General features: G+C 39.2%; 1 protein-coding gene across 3 annotated transcripts in view; it reads right to left on the bottom strand.

Annotated features, from left to right (window-relative positions):
- The window catches only part of DOK7 (docking protein 7), a 59,122-nt gene that overhangs the window by 34,080 nt on the left and 9,615 nt on the right, over window positions 1-15,427 (bottom strand). For all 3 annotated transcript variants that reach the window (XM_048303518.1, XM_048303519.1, XM_048303520.1), the window contains 3 exons: window positions 11,570-11,689; window positions 4,043-4,150; window positions 1,621-2,495 (listed from right to left, as the gene is read on the bottom strand). In XM_048303518.1, the coding sequence (XP_048159475.1) occupies window positions 1,621-2,495; window positions 4,043-4,150; window positions 11,570-11,689 (1,103 nt within the window). The remainder of the gene's footprint in view (window positions 1-1,620; window positions 2,496-4,042; window positions 4,151-11,569; window positions 11,690-15,427) is intronic.

Raw genomic sequence — 15,427 nt, 5'->3', positions numbered from 1 at the left:
TGAGCTAATTGTACCTGAGCTACTTCTTTCCTCTCTGCCTATGACAAAGACACCTTTGAGCTTTCTAATCCCAAAGCAGAGCTCTTCCAGAAATCAAGTCTTGGTCATTTTTCCCAAATTCTCCCTAACTACAGGCAGCAGCCACAGGAAGCCAACAGCAGATACACCGCTGTGCACGCCACCGCCTGCACTGCCTCCAGCCACACTTTCAGAACTGGACTAGAGGGCTAGTGAGGGCCTGTGGTGCAGGTGGCTGGCAAGGATGGTCTTGGAAGATCACCAATCCTAATGACCAGTGTAGACACAACCTTAGAAAGCCTGTCCCACAAGTGCCTCCTTACCTGCCAAGTGTTGCAGGTAGCTGACAAAGTAACGTCCAAGGTGCTGGGACGGGGCTGGGCAAGGGGCCCAAGCAGACAGAGCTTTCCAGTTTGCAAACATGTGAAGGCACTCAATGATGCAAATGCATGAAACACCTCATGAGAAGAAAACAATCCCTCAAACTTATAACCTTTTAATTTTTCTTACATCACCTACTAGGCATTCAAACCCTCTTCATAGCAGTGGTTTATGTAATCTCACATTTAATTAAATGCACACATTTCAATGGCAGTGTTTAATTCCTCTTGCAGAAGTCTCTCTTGCTGAATCCTTGCTTCACACATTCCCTAAATTAAGCACTCCCTCTAACCTTCCCAGCCTTTCAACAGCTCACTAATACAAGCAGCTTTACCTTCTTCTAGTTTAGCAAACACATTCACAAAAAAAAAAAAAATCTTCTCCAGCATGGATAAAAACAGATACATTTTCATGCAATGTATAATTAATGTATAAAGCTTACTGCCATAAAAAGATAAGAATGTAGCAGGTCCAAAAATAATTTATAAGAACATCAAAGTCTCAGTTAATAGATACTGGCAAATGTGTTTGGAAAGGCAAGTGAACCTCCACAGTTTAGGTATTAAGTCTTTATGTGACTGTTGATCAAAAATTAATTTCCCTGCAAATAAACTGTCCTGCTTGTAGACTGCCAACGAGTTTTTGTGTACCTGCTCTAAAGTACCTGTCATTGGCCAGTCACATTACTGGATTGCCATGCTGACTTGACTATCTTGTATTTCCCCAGTGACAAACTAGTCTAACCTGGCTTCATGTGCAAGGCATGTTCAAACTCCAATGACAAAGAAAAAAAAAATCAATACAATAAAAATATGCACTCTGATCACCTTAAGAGCAGTACATACTGTTTGACCTCCCTTCTTTCTTTGTAAATACCAGCAGCAAGACAGGTCAGTGTCTTCCATGCTTGCTTGCCATTATATGACAAAGCCAGTGCCTGCAAAACCTCTCTTTCACTTACATGTACCCAAAGACAAAATTGTCCAATATAAAAGTAATGATTGTGGTCTATATTGTTCAGTGTTTCCTTGACTAGGCACAGATTTTGAGGAAACCATGTGCTAAGCCTCTCCATTTGAGCATAAACAACCCAAAAAGTTATTACGTGTTCAAAGTATAAAGGAAACAATATTACTTATGACCTACAACTTAGGTAACTTTAAATTAATCATGCTATATTAACTAAGGTTGGTTAGCATCTGCTCAGTGTTAGGTATTTACCTTTAGTCCACCACAGATTGGACAAGATGAAAAAAGAGCTCTTGTCATCCCAAGGTGGGGTCTACATGTGTCACAGGGGTCAGCTGAGGCCCCACCAGGTGGTGACAGCTCACTACTTTTGGAGTCTGACACCTGTCCTTGTGGTTTTGTGTCTGACCACCTTGAAACAAAATCCACATATGTCTCATCACTTGAGTCCTTGCTGCTTTCTGTGAGTAAGGATGAAGGCCTCCCTCTGTGCTGGCTGTGCTCAGGTCCCCTCCGTGCTTCCAAGTGTGGTAGTAGAAGTTTTGGGTCACTGGCACCTTGAGCTGGCAGGGCCTGGTCCTTGGGTAGCGTGGAATCTGCACTCTTCAGTTGCACATCTTTAGAAGCTGCCTGTAACACACTCCTGGGTGTATCATAAACGTGTCTGAGAGAGCTGGGAACCTGATACTCTGATCCCACACCTCTCTGGGACTCACTGTGAGGACAAGTACATAGACTCTGATCTGAAGGAAAGTTCAATGGCAAGCTTAGCAATGATCCAAACTCATCACCATGGCAAATGTCCAAGCTCCCAGCATAGGAAGAGAAGCTCCCAGAGTAAGAAGAGTGACTACCAGTAGCTATTCCACTGTCAGAAGAACTCTGACGGCCTATTTCCTGCAGCTGTCTGGACCGGAGGGGCTTTGGAGGGGGTTTAGTGGTGCCACGTGCCCCTTCTGGAAGGGTCTTTTCTTCTCCCAGGTGAATACCCTTTGCAGCTGCCAGTCCATGGCTCTCCTGAGAGGTGCTGGCTGAAGATTGCTCAGGCCACACTGTCAACCTGCTTCCAACACTGACATCTGAGTGGCTGGTATCCGAAGACGAGCTTGAAAGACTCCTATCGTCTCCTAGAAAAGATGAAAACCCATCAACCTATGTTTCAAACACAATCAACAGACTGAAGCATGGCAAGTATGTACAAACAGAAAGGGCCCTGAGATTCCATCTGCTTTTTGTAAGTGGAACTCTCGTCAGAAAGCCAGAATTCCTGCAATAACTCACAGCCTCACGGGAAAAATAAAATGCAATGGTATGTTACCTTGACATAACCCTACCACATTGTGGAACATAATGAATTCAAGGCTAAATTTTTAAAGTTTATGCACCAAGTTCTCCCTTTTTCAAACATAATTTACTGTCATACAGTTAATTGGGTTAATATACCAAAATACAGCCATACATCATTGTACGGATAAAAATGAAAATAATACTGTTATAAAAACTTTTTCATATCTATATCTAAGATTTCCTGTGATCCATTTATGCATATATTACAAGATTTTTTTTCCTCAATGCTACTTGCAAGAAAGGCATTTTAACAGGTAATTACTGCCATCAAATACAGAATATGGAAGAAAAAATTTGAACATTGCATGAAAGGGTACAAGGACAAAACACAAACATCACACAAACAAAAAAATACAAAACCAAACAAATACAAAAACACCTTCTTGTAGCACACACAGAGTCCACAATTATTTTATTTTTTCTTAATAAAACCAATGTGAAAACAAAGGCAGAAACTCTATATGAAGTTGGGCCATGACTTCTGACCAGAGGGAGGGAATAAAAATAAAACAGGCATGCTTATCTATCAAGTCTCATTTGTTTTCTATCAATTCAGTCAAGTCTAGTAGTTACATGCTGATAAAGAAAAACCTCAGGAAGTCTCACTGGAATTCAGTCACAAACCACATTACCCAGCAGTGTCTAGGCCAAAGCAGCCATGGACATGTATATAAGCACATAATTAAGCTCCTGAGGCTCTTCACAGAGACATTATTGGGCATGTAGGCTTCAGAGTCAAGAGCAAAGCAGATGTTTTGATGATCCAACTTCGGCTATTAAACAGTTCAAATGGCAGTTCAGGGCACAGCCCCTTTTACAGATCCAGCGCTAGACACTAATTCTACTTTGATACATTAACAGCTCCAGAAAAGGCACATACAGATAGCAGAGGAAAGCACAGGAGTCCTATGCTTTACTGCAAAAATCTGCCTTAAGCTTGATGTGTGAACCATACAAGTGAGTCCCTCTCACAGGCTGGACTGACTCAAGTACTTAAGCAGATATCAGACTTGATGCAGACAGTTCTTTTTAAGTTTTACATGCACAGATTCACTAGGACTCAGCATACTAAATGGTTTTCCTGGGTTAACAGTATTTGATTCAAAACTCAGTCTGTTGAGTTGAAAACCTCCAATTAACATCAAAGGACTTCAGACAATGCTGTTAAAGAACTGCCTCACAAGCAGCATAACAAATCAAATGTCTTGATCATTTCTCTATAATTTTTCTTGGAAGTTCCACATCCTATAACACAGGCCATACAACTTTTAAAGCCTGGGCAGGAAGGAACATAATGTATTTTTATTTAATTAAAGGTATTTCTTACCTCCACTACCTTGGCGACTTGTATGGGACAGCAAGCTCAAGCGCTTTTCTAATTGCAAAGCTTCATGAGCCAATCTTTCTTCTGAATAGGCTGGATTAGTACTTGGATCTTTAAAAAGAAACAGAAAATAAATAAATAAATAAATAAAGGAGGAAACATGGAAAATAATTTTTTAAAAAGGAAGGAAAAAAAAGACATTATTATGGTCAATTTCTATGTTTGAAATGCTGATTGGAAAAATGTATGGGACAATCTGACTTCAAGCACATCCTGGACATGTGCTACACACCAAGTTAAAATTACAAGTGTCAAAGATTGTCAGAGATTATACCCAATATCTGTAATACTTACCACCAGGAACAAAACACTGAAAAGCACAGCACCAAAGTCAATAGCTACAGAAATAATTGGCATCCAGCAAGTCTAGAAGACTTGAAAACTAATTTGACCCATGTAAAATTTGTCTGGAATTCACTGGGAATTTTTACATTAAGAAAGACCAAATTTTTAATCCTAGAAATTTACAAATCTACATCATAAAGTCAGAGTCATAGTGATGAAACGGACAGCTTCCAATCCAGATAATCTATTTACAAAGACTTTGCTTTCAAGTTTGATGTTCAGGTGATTAAGTTCAGACATCACAGACAAAATAAGCAACCTGGTGGCTCTCTGTCTTCATGTTTAATACAAGACAACTTAGAATGATATAAACCACTCCTAAAATGTACTGTCATGGATTTTCCCCATACATTTTAGTGAGTTTGCCATTCCAGCTGAAATTATTTCACTGAAGAAGGCTGATTCTATTCCAACATAAGTAGAAAAACCAAAAGTTAAACAGTACGTGGAAGAAGTTTCATCTGTAAAACAGCCCAGTTTCCTCTAAATCATTTTGTTTCCAGCAGGCACAACAATAAAACCAGATGTTGGAAGTAATCATAACCATCACCCCAAGAGAAACCTTATGGATTCCTTCAAAATAGCACTGATGAGTGCACCATGTTCAGCGGTTGCAGAGGATATGGTCTGCTAACTTGTTTATCATCAGAAACGTCAGTAGTTCTTATTAATACATAGGGAAAGTAATTAATGACAGAGAAAACAGATTAGCTTCCTCACAACTGCTGCTCTTGTATATCTGATCAACTGGGTAGTAGAAGCACACCACAAAAACACAGAGTCATTTAAAAAGAGGGGGGGAAAGGATGAAAAAGGCTATACATTGCTGTGGTTGAGTTAGTAAGACAAAAACCAGTTGTAAAGATGAAAGAAAAGTTTCATTTTCATCCCAGGTCTTTTAGTTTTAAAAGACTTGGTTTTGATATTGTCAGCATAGCAGTCAAAGCAAGCTCACACTTGGAGGAAGGAGCACTACCAAGTCAGTTGAAGCTCCATGGGAGTGCCCTATATTATTAATTACCCCAAGAAACAAACTGCCACATCTCTCCTCCCTAACCATATTCACTTTCTGACCTGCCCTAGGTAGGAATAGAAGTGACAGTGCTGAACTTGCTAACTTTCTTTCCTGTGTACAGGAGGTTTCCTTCTTTGGCAGCCTGCAATCTGGGTAAAATGAGCAGAAAAACCAAGATACAAAGAGTCCATCTATAATAACATACACCAGAACCCAAAGGTGTTCTAACAGGGACAAGGCAACAATGCCCATGACAAACAGGGTCTGTGACCTATCTGTCTCCCAGCTCAAACAGTGCATGACTCACTTCAAACTGAAGAACAGAAAATAGGACTATTAGATGTGGATTATTTTGTTTAGGCCTCCATTCCTATTTACACTGCAAGACAACTTGTATTAGGCATTGACTAGTTCAAACCTGTGCAACTGCTTACTCAGACGAAACCCCCAATGCTTCCATATGGACCTCTGCCAAAGGAAAACACAACACTTGGCCACCAGCACCTATGGTGCAACCCAGACAGGCCCATGCAAGGATCTGCTCAGTAGCACACAGTGTTACAAGCTGCTGCCTAAGTCTATTTGTTAATGTCCTCTGCTCCAGTTACTCTGCTCTACATACTTAAATGCCCTATGTCCAAAAAACGTTCAAGAAATATGTTCTACGAGCATTTTGAGTATAAAGTTGTCATAACAGATCAGCAAATTGGTCAAACCAAGATGCAAACAGACACTAACCTTTTCCACACCAAACAACTGTCAGGAGGAAAGGTCCTTTTACTTTCCCCAGAATATGATTACTTGACAAATGCAGATTTTTCAGAACATTACTAGGGCACCGACACAACAACTAGTTTTTTAAGGAACTGATATCCCTCTTACAGACAGCAAAAGATACAATTAAAAAAAAAAAACTTGATCTTGCAAAACTGGCTTATAATAAAATACATGTTCGCATGTTCAACTGCTTCCAGAAGCCAAATTCCCTATCAGCTGCACAGCTACAGAACACACCAGGTTTCACCCAACAACATGAAACCTCTAGGCATACTGTCTGTCCAATAGAACTGATAACTTTTTGGTTACATTTCCCCTTAAGGATTGCCTATGTATAAAAGGTGTGTATAAAATTGGATTAATAGTTATGTGCTGCGACCTCTCATCGCTCAGTTTTGTGGAAGATTGAGCAGAAGAACTTTCCTCAGCAAGTTCTAGGAAATACCTAGAGAAATAGCTTCAAAACCTGACAAACATATACAGAGTCTAAGTTTTTGGTAGATATTAAAAATAATTATCTATCAGTCTTACACAAGTCTTTGTTTCGCCTTTTATCTTCTCTGCTAATAAGCCAGACTTCTGTGGAAAATACAGCCAATAATACTCACCAGAAGTAACAGATTCTTATACCAGTATTATTGGTTACAGACTACCAAGTTCTAATCAGGAGGTTTTCCTACAGGATCAGACTATGGACTGCAGTCACTTTTTAGGGACCAGTTCTTACTGGAGTGCATAATCTATGACCTCCCATGAGTGCTGTTGAAATAACCCTTTTTTGTAAGCTTTTAGGCCATATTTCTATGAAGTTGGAGCTGTTGGTATCATCCTCTACCTTTTGCATGCCCAAAACACAACTTCTAAACAACTGTGTGGCAATTTACCACATTAGTAACTCAGGGTGACAGAGGCAGCATGACCGGTACTGAGACAGCTGTCCCAGGAAGTTCTGACAGCTTCTGCCCACACAACATCCGAGAGCAGCTCCAAGAACAATCAGTACCTTCATCTCCCAGATTCTTAACAAATGTATCCTGTCACATGATTCACTCAGGTCCTTCAATTAATAAAATGTTTTATCATCTCCAATCAAAAATAGATCCCTTGCTATGAGGAAAAAAAATCTTTTATGTGAGGCAGTCATTGAAATCTTCTAAAACACTGCTTTGGGGCAAAGGGGAAGGATTACATCAAATTTAGCTGGACTAAAAATGCCTCTGCTGGAGATTTTATTTTTACATTACGTTGGTGGGTATTCATTAAAGCCACATCAGCTGCTCATCGTGGGAGATTTTGAATACTTTGGTAACATACGAACAAAGTGACACAGTAATTCAAAGCTCATGGTTGTTCAATAAGCACCTGTCAGGAAAAAATGTATTGTATCCAGTTCAGTCAGGAGCTACCTAATGGATTAGATGCCTCTTTAAAATGCAACATTGGTTAATTACTTCATTAAACAAAATTAGGTAAATTAGGCTGAAAATCTCTTTTCTTTCTTCCTGTGTAACCATAGGCACATTTGTAAATCAGGCCTGGACCCTCACCTTCTTGCTAACATCTCCACACCTTGTAAGATGTCTGGAGGAATGAAAAGATGTCCTAAAAGTTTGAGGATCCACTTGGTACAGATACTGCAGAAGGCAGCCACAGAGCTGTCTTGCAATGGCCAAAGGTGTATCAAGCTTCAACAAAAAGAGCATCAGATGGATCCTCAGCAAGCAGCACTGTACACTCTCCACTCAGTCACAAAGCAGCCTGAAAAAGCTTCCAAAATTAAAAGAGAGCATCCAGATGATCAGCATTACACCTGGGGTCTTTCCAGACTGCGGGACTAGACTGGCACATAATCAGATATAGAGAGTACTGCTCTGCCCACTGATCGAAGATATCACTGATGGGCTGTTGGGCCTTTGCTGTGTTCAGTTCTGGCATTCAACATGAACCTTGCTAGTGAAAAAAGGAGCTCAACACACACCTGATAAACATTTCTCAAATAAGAAGCATACAAAGTCAGTACAGATTAAAAACCATGCAATCAGTGATTCATTACCAAGTCTATATCTAGACTTCTGTCAAGACAGAATGTAAAATTCTCTGGACTGTTTTCTAAACATCTCTTCAAGGAACGAAAAAGAGACCATGCTAGCAGCCAATTACAGGAGCTCTCTTCCAACTAGTAGCTGGGGAAAACAAGCCATCCAAAGTCATTACATCACTCATTTGAGTCCTTTATTTAAAATACTTGTTAAAATACAATACACTTGTTAAAAACATCTAGATACCTATACCTACATGACCTTCACATTCCCATCTTCTATGTCTTGGGGGGAGGGAGGGAAGGGGGTGGTTTACGAGACCGGATCATGCAGCTTTTAACAAATCAAAACCTCCAATCTGCTAGTGAAGATATCAGTAGGACTATTTTGGTACAATTCTGAAGAATTAATGGACTCCCAAAATAAGTACAACAAGTAATAAACCATAAAACATCTAATACTCTTTTCCTTCTCCATTTTATTTTGGATGTACACATAACAGAATTATTTTTTATCATGAGAATAGTAATTTGATTCATTTCCAAAACATCACAGAATAATTCAGGTTGAAGGGGATCTCAGAGTTCTCTAGTCTGACCTGCTGCTCAAAGCTGGTCCGCTGAGAGATTAGACCAGATTGTGATACCTTGCAGTTGTCAGTCAAGTTTATGAGTTGCACTGCATTGGATTTTCATTGCATATTTTATAGATGACATCATAAAATACGTACAGTAATCACATATCCATGTGATAAGAACATCATGCTTTTAGAAATAAGGTACAGTTTTTAAGACTACAATCCTGAAAATAAGATGTCAATATTGTCCTTAAGCAAACACCCCTTGCACACCCAGTTTACAAATTCCATTTGGCTACTGGGTATTTTACATTTGTTCAAGAATCACTATGGCAAGTAAGAAAACTGGTCATTTTTCAGCCCTCTTCAAACCATTCTCTACCATCTCCTATTAATTTCATGCTAACACATAAATATTTCAGCACCCCTTTTAACCATATGGTTGAGCTGTTTGCACATGAAGCAACTGGTGTCATTCATTCATCTTTTTAACAGACTACACACACATTGATTCCATAACATCTGTGGATTATATTTGTGCTATGGGCATTGGTGTCCAACACTGTCACCGTGACTTTTTTTACCATATTTCACTCTTTCTCTGTACATCTGCCCTTTGTGTGTTTTCCGTGATTGAAAATACCACAGCACTTCAAGCCTATTTCATGTTTGAGTTGGAAAGGTACAGGCAAAGGCAAGATGCCAAATTCAAGTAGCAAACTGTGAAGAGAAGGTTTCTCTAAAAGCTTTTGAATTGCACAAAAGCAGAACATTGCATACATAAAGTACTGCTGAGGCTGTGTAGCATTCTGCACTGCAGTAAACACGAATTACACAGACAAGACATTTCTTGATAGAATCCCCAATATGGAAGTTTTGATCTAGTTACCTGAAGTGTACAGATAATTAATCTGTTTACAAGTGGATGCTTTCAAAAGGTTGAGTGAATTTCAATACTTGACAGACACAGTGTGCAGCTGGTAGACTTAACCTTTTAAAGCAATACAGTACATTCTGTGTAACAACATATTTGATAAGGAAAATTAGTTTACGGATGAATCACCAGAACTGTACATGTGCATGTGCCTTAAACAGATCTGTACAAGCTTCTGCATGGGATAATAAATGAAGGAGAACATAAAAAAATTTTTTTTTCCATGAAGGAATGTGTACATAGGGAGAGACCACAAACTGGAAGAGACAAGGGTAAAATACACAGGAATAAAAGTTAGAGGGCTCAAGGTAGCTTGGATACATAAAGGCAGAGGAGTCTGCAAGAACATGAGCACAATTGTCTACAAAACACTTCTCCTGTCCAGGGAAACAAGATGAAATCAAGTGGATGAGATTTTAATGGCAAGTCCATCAAGCACAGAAGAGAAATTAAAAGACCTCCGAAAGGAGGTCTTCTCTTACAAAAAATGCCAAATACTCCCCAGGATGTCCCACATCCACTTTATGCACCTCACTGAGGTCAGAGCTCCTGATGGAGGGAAGGGATTGTGGTATGTGGCACAGCAACCCACAAACACAAGAAGTGCTAACTAAGATGTGAACACAGATTTACTCCTACATGCTTCTAAAAAAAGAATCTTCAAAGATTGTGCCATCTAAAATGGCACAATCAACACTGTTTCTGTTGTTAGGTTTTTTGTGTTTGCTTCTTTTTTTTAACACTCTAGTTAATTGAATGCAAGCATATATCATCACACAAGAATGACTTTTTTTGTCCACTATTCTGCTTGATTATTTAATTTACTTCTGCCTTACAACCAAGAGAAAGACAATATGAACTGAACCTTGTGTTTACTGCATTTACTAATTTTTAGCTAATAACTAATTTTTCATAATTTATTTTCACAAGCTTCACATACAGATCTAATCTTTTCCATCGCATTTCCTTCCTGCAATTAATTTAATCTTATAACAGCAATAAAATCCTGTCAAATACTTATTAACTGTCTAACACACAGAAACTCTTAAGTATTTCCACAAATCCCAGCTCATCCTTCACCATCCTTGCAGCCTATTCCCACAGTATTCCACCACCAAATCACAGGTAATTTTCTGCAATCTCATTTCTACACTTTTGTCTTGTCTGACAGAGTCATTCTGACTCAATAATCAATTCATCTGCTGAAATCAAAAGGCAATAGGGTTTATTATGATGCTGTCCAAATTCCTCTTTGGCCATTGCAGTGCATGCAGCATTTGCCATGAAATAGGAAAAGGAATTTAATCTCCACATATCAGGAAAAAGCTCAAGTTGAAAAGTTCAAATGTGATGAGGAGGCTTGACAAAGTTTTCTAAGGCTGACAAGACTTAGAACATTTTTTTTGGATAAACTCAAAATGCTCCAGAAGTTAGTTTTCCATTAAACTCTCAAAACAGCAATGCAGACATGGATCCAAGTTAAATGTGTAAGTTTAAAACTAAAAGTTAGGGTTCCTTTCAATTCAAATTGCCATCTTTTAGTACTGTTAAATAAGAGAGGGCTAGAGTTAGCAATACCACCAGAAATATGAATGAGCCAGAGCAGCAGGGGGAAACTAGGTACATCCAGCTTATAAATCTGAATGGTGACATCTCAGAATGAAAACCACTTTGCACTCTGCACACCCTCGGTGTCTGCAAGCTGTTCTTACACCAGCAGCAGTGGGTGTGAGACATGACAAGTTCCTACTTCACTTGGTTACTCTATACTTCCTATATTAACCTGGGAGCACTGGACGCAAACCGAAAGGGCCTTTGGTCGGGGAGATGCCGCGGACGATGCAGTCGAACAGGAAGCTGATCTGCTCCCCTTCAGCACAAGAGAGGAAAAAAACACCAGCCCCTGCAAGAAAGCACAACATAAATACGTGTGGTTTTCACCTGGAAACACTAGAAATATACTTTGCTAAAGCTATTTATGACATAGGAATCAAAAGAGTTTTCAGTGCAAGCCATGAAAAGAACTAAACAAGACGTTCTCCTGGGAAAAGAAATAAAAAATTCAGATCAGCACACACACACTATAACACAAACATACATGTAAATTCAATAGCTGTCTAATAATTTATGTTAATTTTATGACATTCAGGCACTTAGAGTAATGTCCTAGAATCATAGAATGGATTGGGTTGGAAGCGGCCTTAAACAGATCTAGTTCCAATCCCCCTGAACTGTCAAAACAGACACCTTATTCTCAATAGCTGTCCAGGTCTTTTATTCTTATTTATCCCTAAAATTTTGTAGGTCAAACAGAACTAGGCAGGAACTGTCAGGGATATTTAAAGTGTCTTCAAAAGAATGAACCAAGTTAATTCTACTTTTAACTAGTTTGAAGCAAAAGGAGTTTTTTATATACCAACAAATTAGAATTTGGTTATATTGCTGGATTATGGTATAAATTTTCCTAGACTAAGTCCTATATGTCTATTATTAACAGAACGTAACACAACTCCACAGGTTGTCATCAGATCTTTACCCTTTGCTCTATTCTGATATTTGCTTTCCATTCATTAAGAATAGCCCCAAGCAAAATTAGAATGAGAATCACTAAATAAACAAACAAGTTATGAGCTCCATGATACATGACTACATGAAAAACATGAAAGACTAGAAGGGCTCCTCAGAACATTTTATTAATTGGTAGTCCAAATATAAATCTCATCAGGAAAAAAAAAATATTATCTTAAAACATCAGGCAAAAACCACTCCAGTAACGAGCAATTTCAGGGAAATAATACTTCAATCCCAGAAAAAAAAAAAGGAAATTAAATTAGTATATAGACTTTGAAGTGCTGCCACTTCACCAGAGCCATGCATACAAGAAAACTTTAATACCAAATCTAGACCTGTAGTAGGGTTTTGCACATTACTTTCCTTGTGACTCAGGCCCCTAACCTGGACATGTGTTTGACTTCTGCAGATCTCTAGCCAATTCAGAGTTGCATACATATTTTTTCCCATTTTACTCAAAGCAGCAGAGCTGATCTTGACCAGAATGACTGCATCCCCATCACTTTCCAAACATATACCCTGTCATATCCAACAGGATACTCACATTTCACTTAAGCAATGGATACACTTTTGACAACTTGACAAATGGCTGTGGGATTCAAACAAAAGGGATAATAGAGAATGGACCACAAGCCACAATAACTATTTTAGTAAATTAGGTATGACCAGCAAGCTGTAAACTGACCTCTCTAGGAAAAACATTCTGGTCCACACTTTTTTGTCACTCTCAACTTATGTCACATCTGAGTCTCTGCCAGTTCTGCTTAAATCTATTCAAGACAACACTGTTAGAGGCATCTTCATAACTTGATTTGTCACTCCACCACATTTGCATCTCTTCAGATCTTGCCTATCAAAAATTCTTCAGCCAAAGAAACATGAACACACCTTGGCTTCAGGATCTGATACCATCTAGGAGACTACAACATTAATCACACAGTCTGACACGTATGAAGGTTTCTGCTGGTGACTCACTTGCAGCCTTGCCCCACTTCCCCTCCCCAAGAGATGCCAAAGTCAGAGAACATTTTATTAGGATAAAAAAACCCCGAGTGCAATGTATTCAGGAATTATTTGAAATTCAGATTTTTCTTTGAGCTGACTTCTCCTCCCCACACAGAATAGAGGGAGTCTACAGAAAAATGACCTTTGCATTCCAAGCATCATAAGCAAGCAGGATAGAGACAGTATAGCAGAGGACATCCATGTCTCAAGCACAGTGATATATAATGTGGCTTGATAATTCACCAGAATCCTACACCTCCCTGCTGCCACTCAGGCAAAAAAAAAAGATTCCTCAAATATTTCTGTACATGAAGAGTACATCTGGACCACTTTGTTCTTTTATCACCTTTGTCAAGAGTAACTTAAAACTCCTAAGAGGCTCGACAAGCCTCTGACTTTAATGGAAACAAAGAAAGTAAATGTGTGCATGTGAGCTGGCTGCTTAACTCAAAGGATTTTTTCTGCAAATAACTATAGGTCATTTGGAAATCCCAAAACCAAATGTGATGTCCTTTATATAACCGGTGCAAACAGTGTATGTCCATGTGCATGTGGACACAAATCCAACATAAACATACAGTAATTTCTTTGTAGATTCTACTATTCCTGTGAGCACCTTAATTGCTGACTGACTCACAGGAAACATTTTCTTTCTTGTTTTGGTAGGTAGAACTAGATTGCAAGGGAAGGAAGCAGTCTGAGGGTCCTTGACAAAACATCAAGTGAGATGAATGAGTAGGCAAGGCTTAACTAAGTAATGTTCTAAAAGCATACATAAAAGCAAGCAATTATATTTCTTTTTTTCTTTCTTGAGACAACTGAGAAATTCACAACTGGAAATTACATATCTCAGTCATGTGTTAGAACAGGCTTGGTTCATAGGCATTTAGAAGCCAAGGAATATGTGGTATGCATCACTGTAATACCATGCAGCTGTTCACCAGACTGAAGGGCTGACTCAACTCTCTCCATGGGCTAATAGACTTGGTGAAAAGCAGCCTCCAACCACTTGCACAAGACTGAAACACTCAGCCAGTCCTCTCTGGCAGTCAGCAGTAAAGCATTGTACAGTCCCTCAAACATTCAAGACAAGCTGCCAATTTCATAAAACTTCCAAGTAATACTTAATCTTGCCAATGTTGATTTTAACTTACCATATTAAAAAAGCAAACCCATGGGCAAATACACTTTCAAAATGGACAATGGCCAAAAATTACTTCAATTTCTGTAGTGTGTGTAAAAGCAGGGAGGAGGAGTCAGTCCCTTCCCATTAATTACTACTCCTAGCAGGTGCTAGACAATACTAGAGCCTGAAGCGTTTTAGCTGCAGGACAGGTAGGAACCATGGCAGCTCATTCCATGGCAAGCAGCATGTCATCCAACCTTGGCCTTGAGCAGCCCCCTTCAGAGTGTATCTCACACTGCACTTCCCTCTGGGGAAAATGACAAAGGGTATTCCTATTACTGCCAACTAAGATATGGGCATGACTACTAAAAACAGATAAATAGAGGTAACAATGTTGGTTGCCTGCAGCAGGCCTAAGTAGGAGACAGCACAGAATACCCACAAGTAAACAGAAGTTTTAATCTACGCAACCCAGGATCCTCCAAAAAATTCCAGATCTTGCCCCTGTCTAACCACCCCTACTACTTCTAAATTTCAAATAAATGCAGAAGTGGAAACAAGAAAGGAAAGAAGGAAAGAAGTACCAAATTTTATCAAAACACCAGAACAATCACAGAAATACTCCTGCTAATCTTGCAATTAGCATTTGTTCTTTCAAAGGGCACGAAGGGTCCTACAAGTTCCTTTCTTCAAGGAGATGCTGTCAGAAAATATGAGGCAGCTTTAAACCTGGCTCTGGAAGCTAATTCTGAAGCACTTGAACATTGGAGAGACTGAATTCTCACAGTGTTAACGTGCCCTCTTATGAGCCCACTTGAATTTTTTCCCACTGACCTCCAAGTGAAGATTCTCTTGGCAACTGGTCATTTTAACTGGTGCACCCTAATTGAGCTGGGAACTTGGGAAAGTGGGAGGCTCCCTTTTTCCAGCCTGTTCCTC

Source organism: Corvus hawaiiensis, chromosome 5 (assembly GCF_020740725.1).
Source record: "Corvus hawaiiensis isolate bCorHaw1 chromosome 5, bCorHaw1.pri.cur, whole genome shotgun sequence".
In the NCBI taxonomy this organism is placed as follows: domain Eukaryota; kingdom Metazoa; phylum Chordata; class Aves; order Passeriformes; family Corvidae; genus Corvus; species Corvus hawaiiensis.
Note: the sequence above shows the minus strand (reverse complement) of the source record. Positions and strands in the feature narration are given on the sequence as shown.